At 39.2% G+C, this 15,893-nt stretch overlaps 1 protein-coding gene across 1 annotated transcript in view; it reads left to right on the top strand.

Annotated features, from left to right (window-relative positions):
• The window catches only part of LIN7A (lin-7 homolog A (C. elegans)), a 154,344-nt gene that overhangs the window by 124,211 nt on the left and 14,240 nt on the right, over positions 1–15,893 (top strand). The window contains exon 5 of the mRNA XM_011994386.1: positions 12,111–12,329. Coding sequence (XP_011849776.1) covers positions 12,111–12,329 — 219 coding nt within the window. The remainder of the gene's footprint in view (positions 1–12,110; positions 12,330–15,893) is intronic.

The following is a 15,893-nucleotide window of genomic DNA, read 5'->3' as shown; positions in this document are numbered from 1 at the left end:
ACAAGTGGAGAGTGAGCAAGGTGAAGAGGTACTTTATGAGCAACAGAACAGCTCAGAAGAGACCCACAGTGGGTAACTTCTCTCTGCAGGCAGGTTGTCCCATCGTTTGTTCAGCTCTCAGCAGAGAAGAGACCCACAGTGGGTAGCTCCTCTCTGCAGATAGGTCGACTATCTGTGTGAGTCTGGCTGAGTCTGAGGTTTTTATGGGCTTCAGAGGGGAGTAAGTGCGTGCTGATTGGTCCATAGGCAGGTCAAGAGAAAGCACCGTAAGTTCTCACTCCAGTCTGCCAAACAGGCAGCCCAGCCCCTGGGCTTCAGGCTGTCCCTGGCTTGAAGGTGGGGCTTCACCAGGAATCCACCCTTTTCCACCCAGGAGTCTGCCTGCCTCCTGCCACCATTAACCTGCCATCCTTGATGCCCATGATGCCCTGACTCTTTGTGCTGAGAGACACCTGCAGTCCTGTGCTGAGCCACCCTTAGGCCCCCTCGACTTTCCTTCCTGATGTGGTTTGGCTGTGTCCCCACCCAAATCTCATCTTGAATTGTAGCTCCCATAATGCCCATGTGTTGTGGGAGGGACCCAGTGGGAGATAATTAAATCATTGGGGCAGTTACCCCTTTTATTTTTATTTTGTGTGTGTGTGTGTGTGTGAGAGAGAGAGAGAGAGAGAGAGAGATAGAGTTTCACTCTTTCGCCCAGGCTGGAGTGAAGTGGCACAATCTTGGCTCACTGCAAGCTCCACCCCCTGGGTTCAAGCAATTCTCCTGCCTCAGCCTCGTAAGTAGCTGGGATTCCAGGTGCCTGCCACCACACCCAGCTAATTTTTGTATTTTTAGTAGAAACAGGGTTTCACCATGTTGGCCAGTCTGGTCTCAAACTCCTGACCTCAGGTGATCCACCCACCTCAGCCTCCCAAAGTGCTAGGATTACAGACATGAGCCACTGCACACAGCGCCCCCATATTGTTCTTGTGGTAGTGAATAAGTCTCACAAGATCTGATGGTTTTATAAGTGGTTTCCCGTTTCACTTGGCTCTCATTCTCTCTTTGTCTGCTGCCATGTAGCTTTGCACTTCCTTGCTTTCTGCCATGATTGTGAGGCCTCCCCAGCCATGTGGAACTGTGAGCCAATTAAACCTCTTTCCTTTATAAACTACCCAGTCTCAAGTATCTCTTTATTGGCAGTGTGAAAACGAACTAATACTTTGGGCTCATCAGTGCCCAAAGTCCACGGGGGGCTGAGGTGTCAGGGGGTTGGCTTGGCAGTGCTCCGCTGAGTGCACACACGCCCGGCCTGATTGCAATAGTGCCTGCACTTGGCATCAACTTTGCTCTGAAATATGAGCAGGCACAGGGAGCTGGGAGAGGCCAGGCAACAGGAGCAAGAACTTCTGAGCCTGCAAGGGGAGAGTGGCTTCCTGGGTCCCTGAGAATGCAGAGATGCCTGGGTCTGCACTTGCAGCTGGGCAACTGCCACTGAGCCCAAGAGGGTAGGGCTCTCTCCAATTTGGAAGGAGTGGGGCTTCCGCATGTTGCTGACTCCCACTGGCTCCCTAAAGCCCACAGCCCTGCAGCATCTCCCCCACTATAGCTGGTGTCTTTGCAGTGTCCACTCCAGACTGGCTGCAGCTGCCATCACATGTATTTGCATTGCTGTCCTATTTTAAGAAATTGCCACAGCCACCCCAATCTTTAGCAACCACTACTGTGATCAGTCAGCAGTCATCCACATAAAGACAAAACCCTCTATCAGCAAAAAGATTATGATTTACTGAAGGCTCAGATGATCGTTAGCATTTTTAACAATAAAGTATTTTTAATTAAAAAAGAAAATTTACCAGGCACTACTATGCACTGTGCGCATGTGCAACATCTTATGTCTTGGGTGACTTATTATCTTGATTTGCCCAGGTCTGATGCATTTCCTGGGACTTTCAGTGCTAAAACCGGAACAGTCTCTATCTGAAAGGGGAGAGGTCATTTCCAGAGGTCACACTGTTAATAAGCAACTTGTCTAAGATTCAAATCCAGATCTTCCTGACCCCAATCCCTGGCCTTTCTGCCCTGGCACTCTGGCTCTGCTAAGGCTTTGGTGGTTTAAGAAGTCACAGTAAATTTTAGTGACTAAGATGTATTTACATTTTGTAAGTGGAGCTGTAATGGGGTGAGTGTGGGGTAGGTAGTTCTTTGTGGATATGTAGGGGAAGGTGATGATCACCACTTCCACAACCCCTCCCCTATCCTAATGCAGACCTGAAGGCAAATAATGAGAACTGGCAGTCACAACACTCTGCTTAGGAATATTTACATTTCTAAGCCTTTGCTCATTGGGGGTGTAGTGTCACAGCATGTTAGGGGTTGGGAGAGCAGGGGGTGCACAGCCTGCATCTCAGAGACAAACCAGGGTGAATCACAGTTGGGAAGGGTTCTCTATTATCCCTGCTTCCTGGGTGAAACCCACCACTCAAGAATTAGCAGACTGATTTAAAGGTATCATTTTTGAGGAATATTTTCCCAGGCGGCTTTGTTCAGTTTTTCAGACCTCTAAAGCTCACGTTTGTACTCCTGAAGATGTGTGTGTGTGTGTGTGTGTGTGTGTGTGTGTGTGTGTTTAATCTTCATTCCAACAACCATCAGGACTTTTCCCCCCTTTTGGTGCAGACGTCAAGGATCGAGCAGTTACTATAAAGCATTACCACCAGGATGTAGTAGCTGCGTTTGTTTCCAATTTTAGTCTCCAGATCTGAAAGGTGGGCTGAGATCAACCGAATGTTAGGTTTGTGAATATCTGATTGCTAGAAGGCACTGATCTTTTTCTAAAGCTTTTTTGCTGGTTTTCAGTTTTCTGCCCCCAGGCTTCCTGATAATGCTCTGCATTCTCCACTTTCATGATTCAAAAATTCTTCTACTTCTAACTGCTCTCACAGGATAAGAATATGTATAATTATATACACTTTTTTTCCATTAACCTCCTTGCTCTTTTGTGGTGTTTAGTCATTTGATGATTTTCCCCTCTCAAGTTCCCTCACATTATGCATGCTCCTATCAGGTAAATCTCCTGCACATTCCTTCTTTACCTAACAGAGCATGACATTGTTGAGGGACTGAGAAGAACAGTTTTCATGAATAACTAATGATCATTTGTAATTAGCATATCAATTGTATGAATGGAAATGATGCCACTAAATTACTTGAGGATGATTAACAGCAGTGGATTCACCTAAGTAGTTTTAAACATTCTTCCAACAAGCCCCATACACTATTAATGTACTTGGTAAACCTTTGCTTCCCAAATAATATAAAGAAAACTTCTACCTACACCAAAGGTAAAATCATATTTTGTTGCTGTTGTTACCTGTGAACATCTGAAGCCCTAAGCAACACTAACACCAAGAAAATAGTTCAACAAAGAACTGACATTTGTTGGACGTTTTGTAAATTCCAGGCACTGTTCCAAGTGCTTAGTGTATGTTAAATGTAATGCTCATAATAATCCTATAAACTAAGTACACTATGATGCACAATTTACAGGCAAGGAAAGGGAAGCTTTGAAATATTAAGCAGCTTGTCTGTGTTCACAGAGCTGGTAAGGGAAGCTCAGATTTAAACCTAGGCAATACTGGTTCCTTAGCCTATGAGACTTTATATTTTATATTGATGTTATATTCATTGACTAAGTATTTATTGAGTTCATAATAAATGCTGGACATAGAGATAAATAAATTAGACTCATCCTCCTCTTGGACAGTCTAGTGGCAACAGAATGATGGTGAACTGATAAATTATAGTGCAGTTGTGATAGATATTAGCATAAAGCAAGAACAAAGTACTATGGGAGGTCATTAGCACATTTTTCCAAGAGATAAATGTGATACTTTTAATACTTTTTCCACTTTTCTTAATCAATAAAGACTATATTTAGAACAGGAAAATTAACATATTTGAAACAAGGGAAAGATAAAACATCATAAAATTCTTTTCTGAATAATGTATACTATATTTTTTCCTTTACTGTACATACATATTTAGGATGGTTTAATTTATAAATGAGGCACAGTAAGAGATTAATAACAACAATACTAGAACAAGTATAACAATGTACTACAATCAAAGTCATGTGAATGTGATGTCTCATTCTCTCTCTCAAAATATCCCATTGTGCTGTACTCACCTATTTTTGGACATTGATTGACCATGGGTAACTGAAACTGTGCATAAGAAGGCATTACTGTATATCATGTAGCTAATTCAAAGATATTTCTTTCTTAATTAAATGCCCAATCAACATTGCTTTTATTTAATGATCAAGAATGCCAACTGTAGAGCTACATCAAGGCAAAATCATAAGATTTCCCTCATCTAACCAACATCTTTTTTCTGTAGTAAGGTTGTAGAGAAACCCTTAAGATGACATTTACTATTTTGGTTAGTTCTATTTGGGTTCAGAGTAGTATGTCCAAACACAAATCTACATGTCAGAGACTGGATGGTTGAATCAGAGTTTTGTATGTATATATTCCTAGGTCATATTGCTACAGATCTTAATATGGCAACGCTGGGAACAGCTTAGGTCTCTATATTTAAAAATTTCTTCAGTTGACTTCTATGTACATCAAAGGTTTAAGAGTGACTGGCCTAAACATCTCTATGAGTAAGGAAAACTGCCAATATGATACTTACTTTTTTTATTATTTTATTTAAGATTAAGGATTGGTAGGTAAGAGCCTAGACTCTAGAAACAGATAAAGCTCCTTGCAGGTTGATCTGTTCCACTTACTACCTGGTGATCTAGGATACATTTCTTAATCTTTTCATTACATTTCTAACAGATATGTTGCAAGGATTAGATAGAATGCACAGAAAACAGCCTTTTACTTAATAAATGGTCAATAAAAACTACAGTATACATATACACACATGCATGTTTACACACATTTATATGTATGAGTACACACACACTTAAAATAAAATGACAGTAAAAGACCTTCATGGAACAAAAGTAAAACTATCATAAGAAAAAAATAATCACTATTATATTTGTGGGAAAGGAATAGGTCTTTGCTTGCTTATGCTGGGCCTTTTCAAAGTTGAGAATCAGGCCGGGCTCAGTGGCTCACCCCTGTAATCCCAGCACTTTGGGAGGCCAAGGCGGGCAGATCACGAGGTCAGGAAATCGAGACCATCCTGGCTAACACGGTGAAACCCCGTCTCTACTAAAAATACAAAAAATTAGCCTGGCGTGGTGACGGGCGCCTGGCGTCCGAGCTACTCGAGAGGCTGAGGCAGGAGAATGGCTTGAACCCGGGAGGTGGAGCTTGAAGTGAGCCAAGATTGCGCCACTGCACTCCAGCCTGGGCGACAGAGTGAGACTCCGACTCAAAAAAAAAAAAAAGACAAAGTTGAGAATCATAACCTCCAATCCTAATAGTAGTGAGCCCTTCAGGTAGCCCCATGCCACTCCTTCACTCCAGCTCACACCTTTCAGCTAGGAGTAGACAGATGTTTTCCTTGCCATTAGTTCCTATCCTTTGACATCACACAAAAATGACACTCCATGTATTTCATTTCTGGATTAGTTAAGCTAGAAAATTAGCATGGGGTTGTTGAAAGAGCAGTCATCAAGAAAAATGAGTTCTAATCCAGACCTACAACTAACAGACTTATAAAATGGAGTAAGTTATAGCCAGTCTTGGGGTCTGTTTCCTTATGTATTAAGATATAAGGACATAAATGGGATTGTTTCTAAAGGTCTTTTTAGGTAAAATGTTCTGTGTTTCTGAGCTATCTAATTCACTAAGGTATAATTACCTAATACCCTTGATGTCCTTTACTCCAGATGATGATAACATCATTTGGCCTTTAATCTAAAGGAATGACTGATGTTATTTAGGAGTCTATGCATAAACCTGGCTGTAAATATTCCTTGAATAACCACAAGGTCTAGTCAACTCTTGTTGTTCAACAAAGTATTTAAGTAACTTACCCAGCAGAAAACTGGATTAGGATGATGTCTATGTAATTCCCACAGAGAAAAACCTGCCTAAAAACTTGGCCAGTTGATGACTGATGGTACACAGATAGCATGATTGCTTCCCTGGGCAGGCATTGCTTCCATCTGAGATCTAGCCAGGGTCAAAATTTAACCCTCTATGGAAGTGGGAGAGAGAGAGGACATGTCATGAGCAAATTCACGTACGTAGTGCAATTCAAATTCTCCCTTATAAGGGATGATCCTTAATCAACCAGGAAATTGAGCATACCAGAAATAAGCTGCCATTTTGATATCTCACAGTGTATACGAATAGAAAAACTGTTGAATGATCAGAATGCAGCCATGTTTAAAAGTTGGTTGAGTCTGGGCGCAGTGGCTCATTCCTGTAAACCCAGTGCTTTGCAAGGCTGAGGCAGGCGGATCACTTGAGCCCAGGAGCTCGAGATCAGCCTGGTCATTGTGGCAAACCCTGTCTTTACTAAAAATACAAAAAGTAGCTGGGTATGGTGGTAGGCACCTGCAGTCTCAGCTACTCGGGAGGCTGAGGCACAAGAATTGCTTGAACCTGGGAGATGGAGGTTGCAGTAAGTCAAGATTGTGCCATTGCACTCCAGCCTGGGTGACAGAGCAAGACTTCATCTCAAAACAAAACAAAGAAAATAAAACCTTGGTTCATTTACCAGACATTGATTTGCTAAACTTCAATCAAATTAACTAACTTGAAAGCTGCCTAGAGCTTACTGCTATATGAGATTACTGATGAAACATGTATGCCTTTGGTTATTTACTGAGCTATTTTTTCTCCAGCATCCTAAATGAAAATATATTTCTTTGTATATCAATATTATAGCAAATCCAGTTCGTATGGTTTTTCTATCAGTTTAGTATTTTATTAGTTTGTATTTATCGTAATACAACTATTTGAGGCTCTCTCTCTCTCTCTCTCTCTCTATATATATATATATATGGGAAGGAGCCTTCAAATAGTTGTATATGATAGTATACAACTATTATATATAACTAATATATATAATTGTGTGTGTGTGTGTGTGTATATATATATATATATATACACACTTTTTTTTTTTTTGGAGACAGAGTCTTGCTCTGTGTTGCCCAGGCTAGAGTGCAGTGACACAAACATGGCTTCCTGTAGCCCCGACCTCCTGGGTTCAAGCCACTCTCTTGGTTCAGCATCCCAAGTAGTTGGGACCACAGGCACATGTTACTCTCCCCAGCTATTAAAAAAAAAAAATCGTTTTTTAGAGATGGGGTCTTGCCATGTTGCTCAGGTTGGTCTTGAACTCCTGGGCTCAGACAATCCTCCTGCCTCAACCTCCCAAATGGCTGGGATTACAGGCATGAGCCACTGTGCCTGACCTCATATTAATTTTTATGTTTATTGTTAAAAGACTTATCAGCTAAGGATAGAAGCATTTTCAGGATGGGAATGTTCAGTCTTCGTAGTGCATTTTAATTCATTTCATGTATGCTCATGGCCAGCCTAGGCACAATTGTGGGGTAGGTAACGTTTCTTTTTAGGGGTTTTTCTGTTTTAGGCTATACTTTTCTTTGGTCAAAATATTTCCTGGGAACCTACTATACCCTCAGGTTGTTCTCATCACTCCTCACCTTCTTAATAAAATCCAATTTTACCAGATGTCCATTGCAAGACCTTGTTAAATTAATTTATGCTAATGCAACAGGTACAACAAAACTCTTAAAGCAAGGGAATAAAACTTAAAAATATAGAATTTCAGGTTTTAAATGGAAGAGGGGGTTTCATTTAAAATAAGTAGTATTTTTAGAGCTCTTAAGTCATAGAAGAACCACCTTCTCAGCCTGTGTAGAAAGCTGGTGCTACAAGTTTTCAGTGATTGCTCAAACTTACACTGGTTGTTATAAAAGACACCTCCGAATCAGGAGTGCTTGTATATACAGCTTTGATAAAAACAGCTTAACTGTTTATAAATAATCTATCACATTTCAAAATATGTCTTAAATATTTAGCTAGAAATGATGCATACTTTCATTAAGAGTGAGACATACACTAAGTCAAAAGCAAGAATAGATGCTAAACCTTCAGGGCTCAAGGAATACCTGTGAAGGGCTTGCACATCAACATTTATACACTAGCTGAGTAGATCTTTTGGCTTCTTTTTATTCATGCAACAAGACTTCTGTAACAAGATGGTTTGATTTCTTGTTTTTACCTTAAAAGGGAAAGAAGGAAGAAGAGAAAATTGCCTTATCCTTCTTACAAAGTTATACCGACGGACTGAAAGCACTCCAGAGATAAATAATAAGTTAAGAAGACAAGCATGTGCACTCAAAAGTATTTACAAAATAGGCAAAGCTAGTGGGGGAAAAAAGGCCACAAAAATAATCCTTAAGCCAAGAATTAAGATATCCTTCTGAAAACAACTAAAAAGCAAAGTTGAGGAGTGTTTGAAATAAAATTTTTTCAAGCATGCTTATATTTCTTAATCTCTTTCCAAAATTCACTTCTTAGCTGCTTAATGATATAATTTGTGGGATATTAGTAAAGCATTTCAATAGCACAAGTAAGGAACTGTGACACTGCCCAGATCTCTCACAGTGACTCTGTGTCCTGGTGGGAAAGACAGTAGAGCCAAACCAAGAGACTTGTTGACTCTGCTGAGCCTTAAAGAGAATCTGAGTCCTTGTCTAAACTGAAGATAAAGCATGAAGGCAAAATTTCTGGAATTGACAACTGTGGGGTCCACTTTTGATACATTGTTAACTGTGTGAGAGAGGGCAGAGCAGGGACTGGAAAAGGATAACCTTGATGGTTTTGCAGGGCCCTGGTATGTGGTGCACCAGCCAGCCATGTTTCTCTCAACTCCTCACCACCGCAGTGAGAGCCTAATGGCCCACACACATTAGTACCACAGCTCTCCTGTGGCAACTGAATTGCAGACACAGTGCCAAAACAGAGATAATGGGCCTCTAAAGGTCTGGCCTAGAATCTCAACCCTATTAAATAAAAGCAAATAGAACAAAAGCCACAAAGAAGTCTACAGATTGATGATCTGGCCTAGAAAATGGGTGAACCATTATTATTAAAACATAAAAACATGTAAGTTTTAATATTACAAAAGAAATTAGAGAAGGGTAGATAGACGACCAAATCACCAAGTTCTCCTTTCAAAGGAAAATTCTATGCATTAACAAATCATCATGGGACCAGTTATAAAGAAATTATAAACATACGGAAAATAGGGTTTATATTGCACGATGCTGTCAAAGTTTACCTTTCTTTCATGTTTTCTCAAGAAATGTAGTCGACTATAATTGATAGAATAAATGCTTAATAAACATATTAGTTGAATGACTAAGCCAATGATCAAATGATCCCTTAAGTCTCCCAATCTGCAGTAGAAATTACGAATCTGAAGGTATAAGTCAAGGGTGCTTAAGATTTCACTTCCTTTATTTTTCCGTAACTCAATTTAGTGTCCATTTTGAGTTTCCCTTCTGCTTGGATTGTGAAAATGTAATGTCAAGCAATTGAGGGTGGCCCTCTCTGCCTCTTCAGTGTGACTCTTAGGTGTTCTGACACTCTTTAAGCTTATCTCAGTCTCCATCCATCACACTGCACTGTGAATTTTTTTTTCTCTGTACTTTATCTAAGAAGCAAGGCAAAAAGGCCTCGGCAGTTCAATCCTGTAAATTAAGGGTTCTGTCATTTGCCCTGGTGATCAGCTCAGAGGCGCAGGAGCCAGGGTCTCCTTATTTAGGGTCCTATAAAGTCTAATTATGACTTTCTTCTTTTTGCTTCTCCATCATCCCAACCTGGAGACTCTTCAGAAGACTGGGAAAAAAGCAGCTTTGTGTTTACTTAGAGGAATCATAGTTTCTCCAAGTATTGTCTGTGCCATGATGTTCAAAAGACTGTTTTGAAATTCAAAAGCCAAGAATTGATTTTGTTTTTTGTTTTCTATCATATCTATCTTACAAGTATGTGTGCATATTTGATTATATCCTGAATAGATTTTTCTGAATATAAAATTATTCACTTATAATAAGGGGTTATTCAGTGCATAACAATAGTGCCCTCCAGAAAAATTTCACCAGTTTTTTGTTATTAGCAGTCTGAGTCCAATTTTCCTACATCCTTGTCTGTACACCAAATTTAAAAATACATATTTATTATTTTTAAGTCAAAAATGAAATATTGGCCAGGCGCAGTGACTCACGCCTGTAATCCCAGCACTTTGGGAGTCCGAGGCAGGCGGATCACAAGGTCAGGAGATCGAGACCATCCTGACTGACACGGTGAAACCCCGTCTCTACTAAAAATGGAAAAAATTAGATGCACATGGTGGCAGGCACCTGTAGTTCCAGCTATTTGGGAAGTTGAGGCAGGAGAATGGCGTGAAACCAGGAGGTGGAGCTTGCAGTGAGCCAAGATCGTGCCACTGCACTCCAGCCTAGGTGACAGAGCGAGGCTCCATCTCAAAAAAAAAAAAAAAGAAGTATTTTATGTTGGTCTATACTTCTTTGATTACTAGGGAGTCTGAACATCTTTTCTGAGGTCTATCAGCCATTTTTATTTTTTATTTTTTGTCCATGCATATCAACTGCTCATTCTGCTTAGATCTTTATTGATTTGTTAGAAGAATGAAGGGCAGGCTGGGCATCGTGGCTCATGCCTGTCTCCCAGCAGCTTGAGAGGCTGAGGGAGGTGGATCGCTTGAGGTCAGGAGTTCAAGACCAGCCTGGCCAATATGGTGAAACTCCATCTCTACTAAAAATGTAAAATTAGCCGGGCGTGGTGTTGCACACCTTTAATCCCAGCTACTCGGGAGGCTAAGGCAGGAGAATCGCTTGAACCCAGGAGGCGGAGGTGGCTGTGAGCCCAGATCGGGCCATTGCACTCCAGCCTGGCCAACAAGAGTGAAACTCTGTCTCAAAAAAATAAAAAACGGGCAAATAAACCAGAAAAAATCCCTTTTGCACTAAGTATATGACAGTCATACACTGAAAGTGTTTTTCTGGTTTATTTGCCCTTTTTTTTTTTTTTTTACAGTGTTTGAGACAGAAACTTACACTGTGTACATCTGATTTTGTGGTTATGTTTCCCTGGGTATTTTAAATTAAGAATTCCCTTTCTATTGAAAAATGATTAGTGTTCACCTTTCTTTTAATTATTTTATGTTTTTATTTTACATTTAAATTTTAATTAATCTGTTATATTAAGCATAGTGTATGAAATTGGGTCTCCTTTTTTTTTTTTTTTTTTTGAGATGGAGTCTTGCTCTGTTGCCCGGGCTGGAGCGCAATGGCACTATCTCGGCTCACTGCAAGCTCCGCCTCCTGGGTTCATGCCATTTTCCTGCCTTAGCCTCCTGAGTAGCTGGGACTACAGGCACCCACCACCACGCCTGGCTAATTTTTTGTATTTTTAGTAGAGACGGGGTTTCACCGTGTTAGCCAGGATGGTTTCGATCTCTTGACCTTGTGATCCACCCACCTCGGCCTCCCAAAATGCTGGGATTACAGGTGTGAGTCACCGCGCCCGGCCGGGTCTCCATTATTTTGTATTATTTAATTTAGTTAATAGCCCTTTTCTCCTTTGGTCTAAAGTCCACATTTATAATAAATAATACTTTCCATGTGATGACTCTCCTTTTGGACTCTGTGCTATGTTCTGCTATCTCTTTTATACACACAATAAGATACCACTTTAATCATTGTAGATTCTTAATAAATTTTAATACCTGATGGAGAAATTTCCTCTTTGTTACTATGTTTTAATTTTTTTCAAAATTTTGTTGACTAGTGCATTTACTCTTCCAGATGCAATTTGGAAATTTCATTCCTAATGTTAGCATTATAACTTAGGTCTTCATTGCTTTTCACCCGCATAACCTGAATCCCCACGCAGTCCATTCTGTGACCCCGTGCAGCCTAACCTGCTTATAGTTTAATCACAGTGTAATACATAATAACGATGATGGTAAGATAACTTATTTGCCATGCTTTCTTAAAAATTTAAATTTTGAGTTCTTAATATGATACTAATTTCAGATTTGTCTCTCAGGGAAAAGAACATTGAACCTCCTCCCTTTAAGAAGTGCCATTGTCTTTTCAGAGTGTGGAAGGAGAACACCATGAGAAAGCTGTGGAACTACTCAAGGCTGCTAAAGACAGCGTCAAGCTGGTGGTGCGATACACCCCAAAAGTTCTGGAAGAAATGGAGGCTCGCTTTGAAAAGCTACGAACAGCCAGGCGTCGGCAGCAGCAGCAATTGCTAATTCAGCAGCAGCAACAGCAGCAGCAGCAACAAACACAACAAAATCACATGTCATAGGTGAGAAGTGACTTATTTGATACAAGGAGTGTGTGTATATATATATATATATATTTATTTGATACAAGGAGTGTGTGTATATATATATATATAAAATGTTCTAAAATATATTTTCTTAGCTGAAACAAAACCATTAGATTTAAGTAATCCAAAGAAAATCAATCAAACAAAAGACAGTGATCTAAAAATATATAAACAAGATAGTTTATGTGCCATTCAGCTATATGCTCCACAAATGCAAGATAATTTGGAAAATGATGTACTTTGAAAGGGACAAGTATGGGCTGTAGGATGCTTTTAGACAAATTAAGAAAATGCAGCCTCGTGCAAACCCGGATCCTAAGGAGAAGAGTGTGAGCTGGATTCCAGGCCTCACTCACCCTGTTGGCCAGTTACCTTTACACAGTGTATTAATTGCACAACCTTATAGCGCTGACCATGGAAAGATCTCCTTTAGAATACTGAGATACAATTTATTGGAAAAGTGCCCCACTGAAAAGAATGAAGCTGAGACCTGCCACTGTCCATGCTCTAAGAGATTCTGAAGTTCTCATGCTCCTTTAAAGTGTGTCTAACATACAAATGGCCAACAGCTATATGAAAAAATGCTCAACATCTCTAATCATCAGGGAAAAGCAAATTAAAACCACAAAGAGATATCACCTCATACCTTTTAAATTGGCTATCATCAAAAGGATGAAAGATAGCAAGTGCTAGCAAGGATGTGGAGAAGAGAGAACCTTTGCACACTGTTGGTGGGAATATAAATTGCTACAGCCAATTTGACAGACAATACAGATTTTCCTCAAAAAAGTTCAAATAGAATTCCATATGATCCAGCAATTCTGTTTCTGGGGAGATATTCAAAGGAATTGAAATCAATATGTCAAAGAGATGTTTGCACTCCCATGTTCAATACAGCATTATTACAACAGCCAAGATATGAAAACAACTGAAGTGCTATCAATGAATACGTTTCTTTAAAAGTGATAAGTATATGATAGATATCTATATCTACCTACACACACACACACACACATGAATACCATTTAATATTTAGCCTTTAATTAGCAGGAAATGTTGTCATTTTTGTCAGCGTGGATAGGCCTAGAGAACATCATAGTAAGTGAAATAAGCCAGGCATGGGCAGACAAATACCACATGATCTCACCTATGTGTGGAATCTGAAAAACTTTAATTCATAGAAGTAGAGAGTTGAATGTGGTTTCCAGAGGCTGGGAGGTTGGGAGAGGAGGGGAGAGAGAGAAAAGGGAAAAGGTCTTAGGCAAAGGGTTCAAGTTTCAGTTAGGTAGAAGGGGAATAAGTTAAGATGATCTATTATACAATTTGGTACCTATGGTTAATAATATTGTATTGCATATTTCAAAATAGCTAAGAGAATGGACTGTAAATATTCTCACCACAAAGAAACAATAAGTATTTGTGGTGACAACTTTGGTAGCCTGATTTGATCATTCCACACTGTATACACGTATTGAAACATCACATTATAATCCATAAATACATAAAATTATTACTTGTCAATTAAAAATAAAACTTTAAGAGTTTTGAAAAAGTTGTAAAGTAGAAATAAAATGTGTCTAAGATTCTCCTGCCTTTTTCTAAATTCCACTTTGTAACAAAGAATACTAAATCAGGTTTTGCTATATATTATCAAGAAAATTGAAGAAAAAATGTTAAGAGACCCCATCTTTGAAGTCCCTACTATACCCTATGCCCTTATCACATTTTGTCCCTAATCCTCAGAAAAAAATCCCTTCAAGGCAAGTATCAATAAAAAGTTTTTTAGATGAAAATATGAAGCTAAAATAACTTCAGTGGATCTCCCATGACTACATTTACAAGAAACATAGAATTCTTTTCCTTTTTACTCTACCAGGTTTTCATCTGCCAACATCAGATATTCTGGAGTTATATAAATTTTCCTTGCTATCCTTTAGAGAAGACAGTTCATATTGTTAGATACCTTTACACTATGGTGTCTGCGAATGTGTATTTGAAGTGAGCTTCAAATATTCTTAGAAAAATGATTGTGGGTAATAGTGGTTTTAGGTCATTGAACATCAGATTACTATTTGCACAAAGAGAAACACTGGATATAACATGAGGCTTTCAGTTGTTTGTGACACTTGTGAAAAGAAGAAGCTACATAGAAAAGGGGGTAAAAGGTATGGGATTTGTTCTCCAACAATTCTGGGAATTCAACAATCTATCTTTCATAGGCTGCTATTTTTTATTATATATACCATGTTTCAGTATCTTTATCTCAAATTGCATTCTATCCTAAAAATACATTTATTGAACATTAAGTATTTATTTGACACTGTTATAAGTGAGCCACTGTTTAATGAGCTGCAAAGATGGCGTGAATAATGCAAAGTTTTTGCCCTCATCCCTACATTCTGGTTGCAGGAGATAGTTAATAAACAAATAAACAAGTAAATAAAAATATCCTATTGGGACCAGTAGTTTGCAGAGTAAAAAAGGGGGTTTAAATAGAGAACTGCTCGGTGGTAACTTGACTGTGTGATCAGGGAAGATCTCTCAAAGGAGGTAACATTTCGATGGGACTGAATCACAAGAAGCCAGGAAAAAAGACTAAAAAGAGAAAGAAATAGCCAATGCAGTAGCTCTGTGACAGGCATATTTGAGGAACAGCAAGAAAGCCTGAGTAGTTAGAGAATAGTGAGTCAGAAAAACAGTGGTGGTGGCTATGGGGTCAATGGGATAGCTGGGGACCAGGTCACAGAGAGCTTTGTGAGCCACTGAGGGAAGTTAGATTTTATTGCACTGGAAGCCACTAAAGGTTTTTAAGCACAGGAGTGACATGGTCTGATTTATTTAAAAGATTACTCTGGCTGCGGTGTGAATAGATTATTGAAGACTGAGAGTGGAAGCAGAGACCAATTAGGAGGCTAATGTATAGTAGTCCAGGCAGGAAATATGGTGACTTGGTCTAGGATGATGTAGTTGAGACAGAGGTCTATAGACAGACAAGGACAAGTCATTTTGTCCACATCGTTCTCTGTTATCCATTCCAAATATAAAGCCACTTTACATTTGTACTTTTAGAGTTCTTAAAGATCTCTTTTGTGGTAATGACAATGCATTATTCCTTAGTTCAACATTTACACTCTTTTTACTAACTCATTTTTCTCTCATCCTTGATAATATAGATGTATACCAATTCTCCTAATTGATTTACCACATTGGTCCATAGTAAAATTGTGCGAGTATTTTGAAACAAATATGTTCCCATTCAGACTTCTAAGGTCTTGCTAAAGGCTTCCAATATTATGCTCATTCAATCATCTTTAAAAGTATACAACTTGGCCAGAATTATTTGCTGGGCCATATTACTCAATTCCATTTCTCTGTTCCATCCATCTTCATTAAATTTCCTATGGTTTCACCACCACAGACTAGTTAGTATTTTTAGTAAAAAGTCTTTATTATGCAAACTGTGTTTTTTCTGGCATGAGATATAATAGAGTTCTATTTAAGTGAACATGAAATTTTTGTTTGTGCACTTGCAATACACAT

The sequence above is a fragment of the Mandrillus leucophaeus genome, unplaced genomic scaffold, assembly GCF_000951045.1.
Source record: "Mandrillus leucophaeus isolate KB7577 unplaced genomic scaffold, Mleu.le_1.0 Scaffold455, whole genome shotgun sequence".
Lineage (NCBI taxonomy): Eukaryota > Metazoa > Chordata > Mammalia > Primates > Cercopithecidae > Mandrillus > Mandrillus leucophaeus.
Note: the sequence above shows the minus strand (reverse complement) of the source record. Positions and strands in the feature narration are given on the sequence as shown.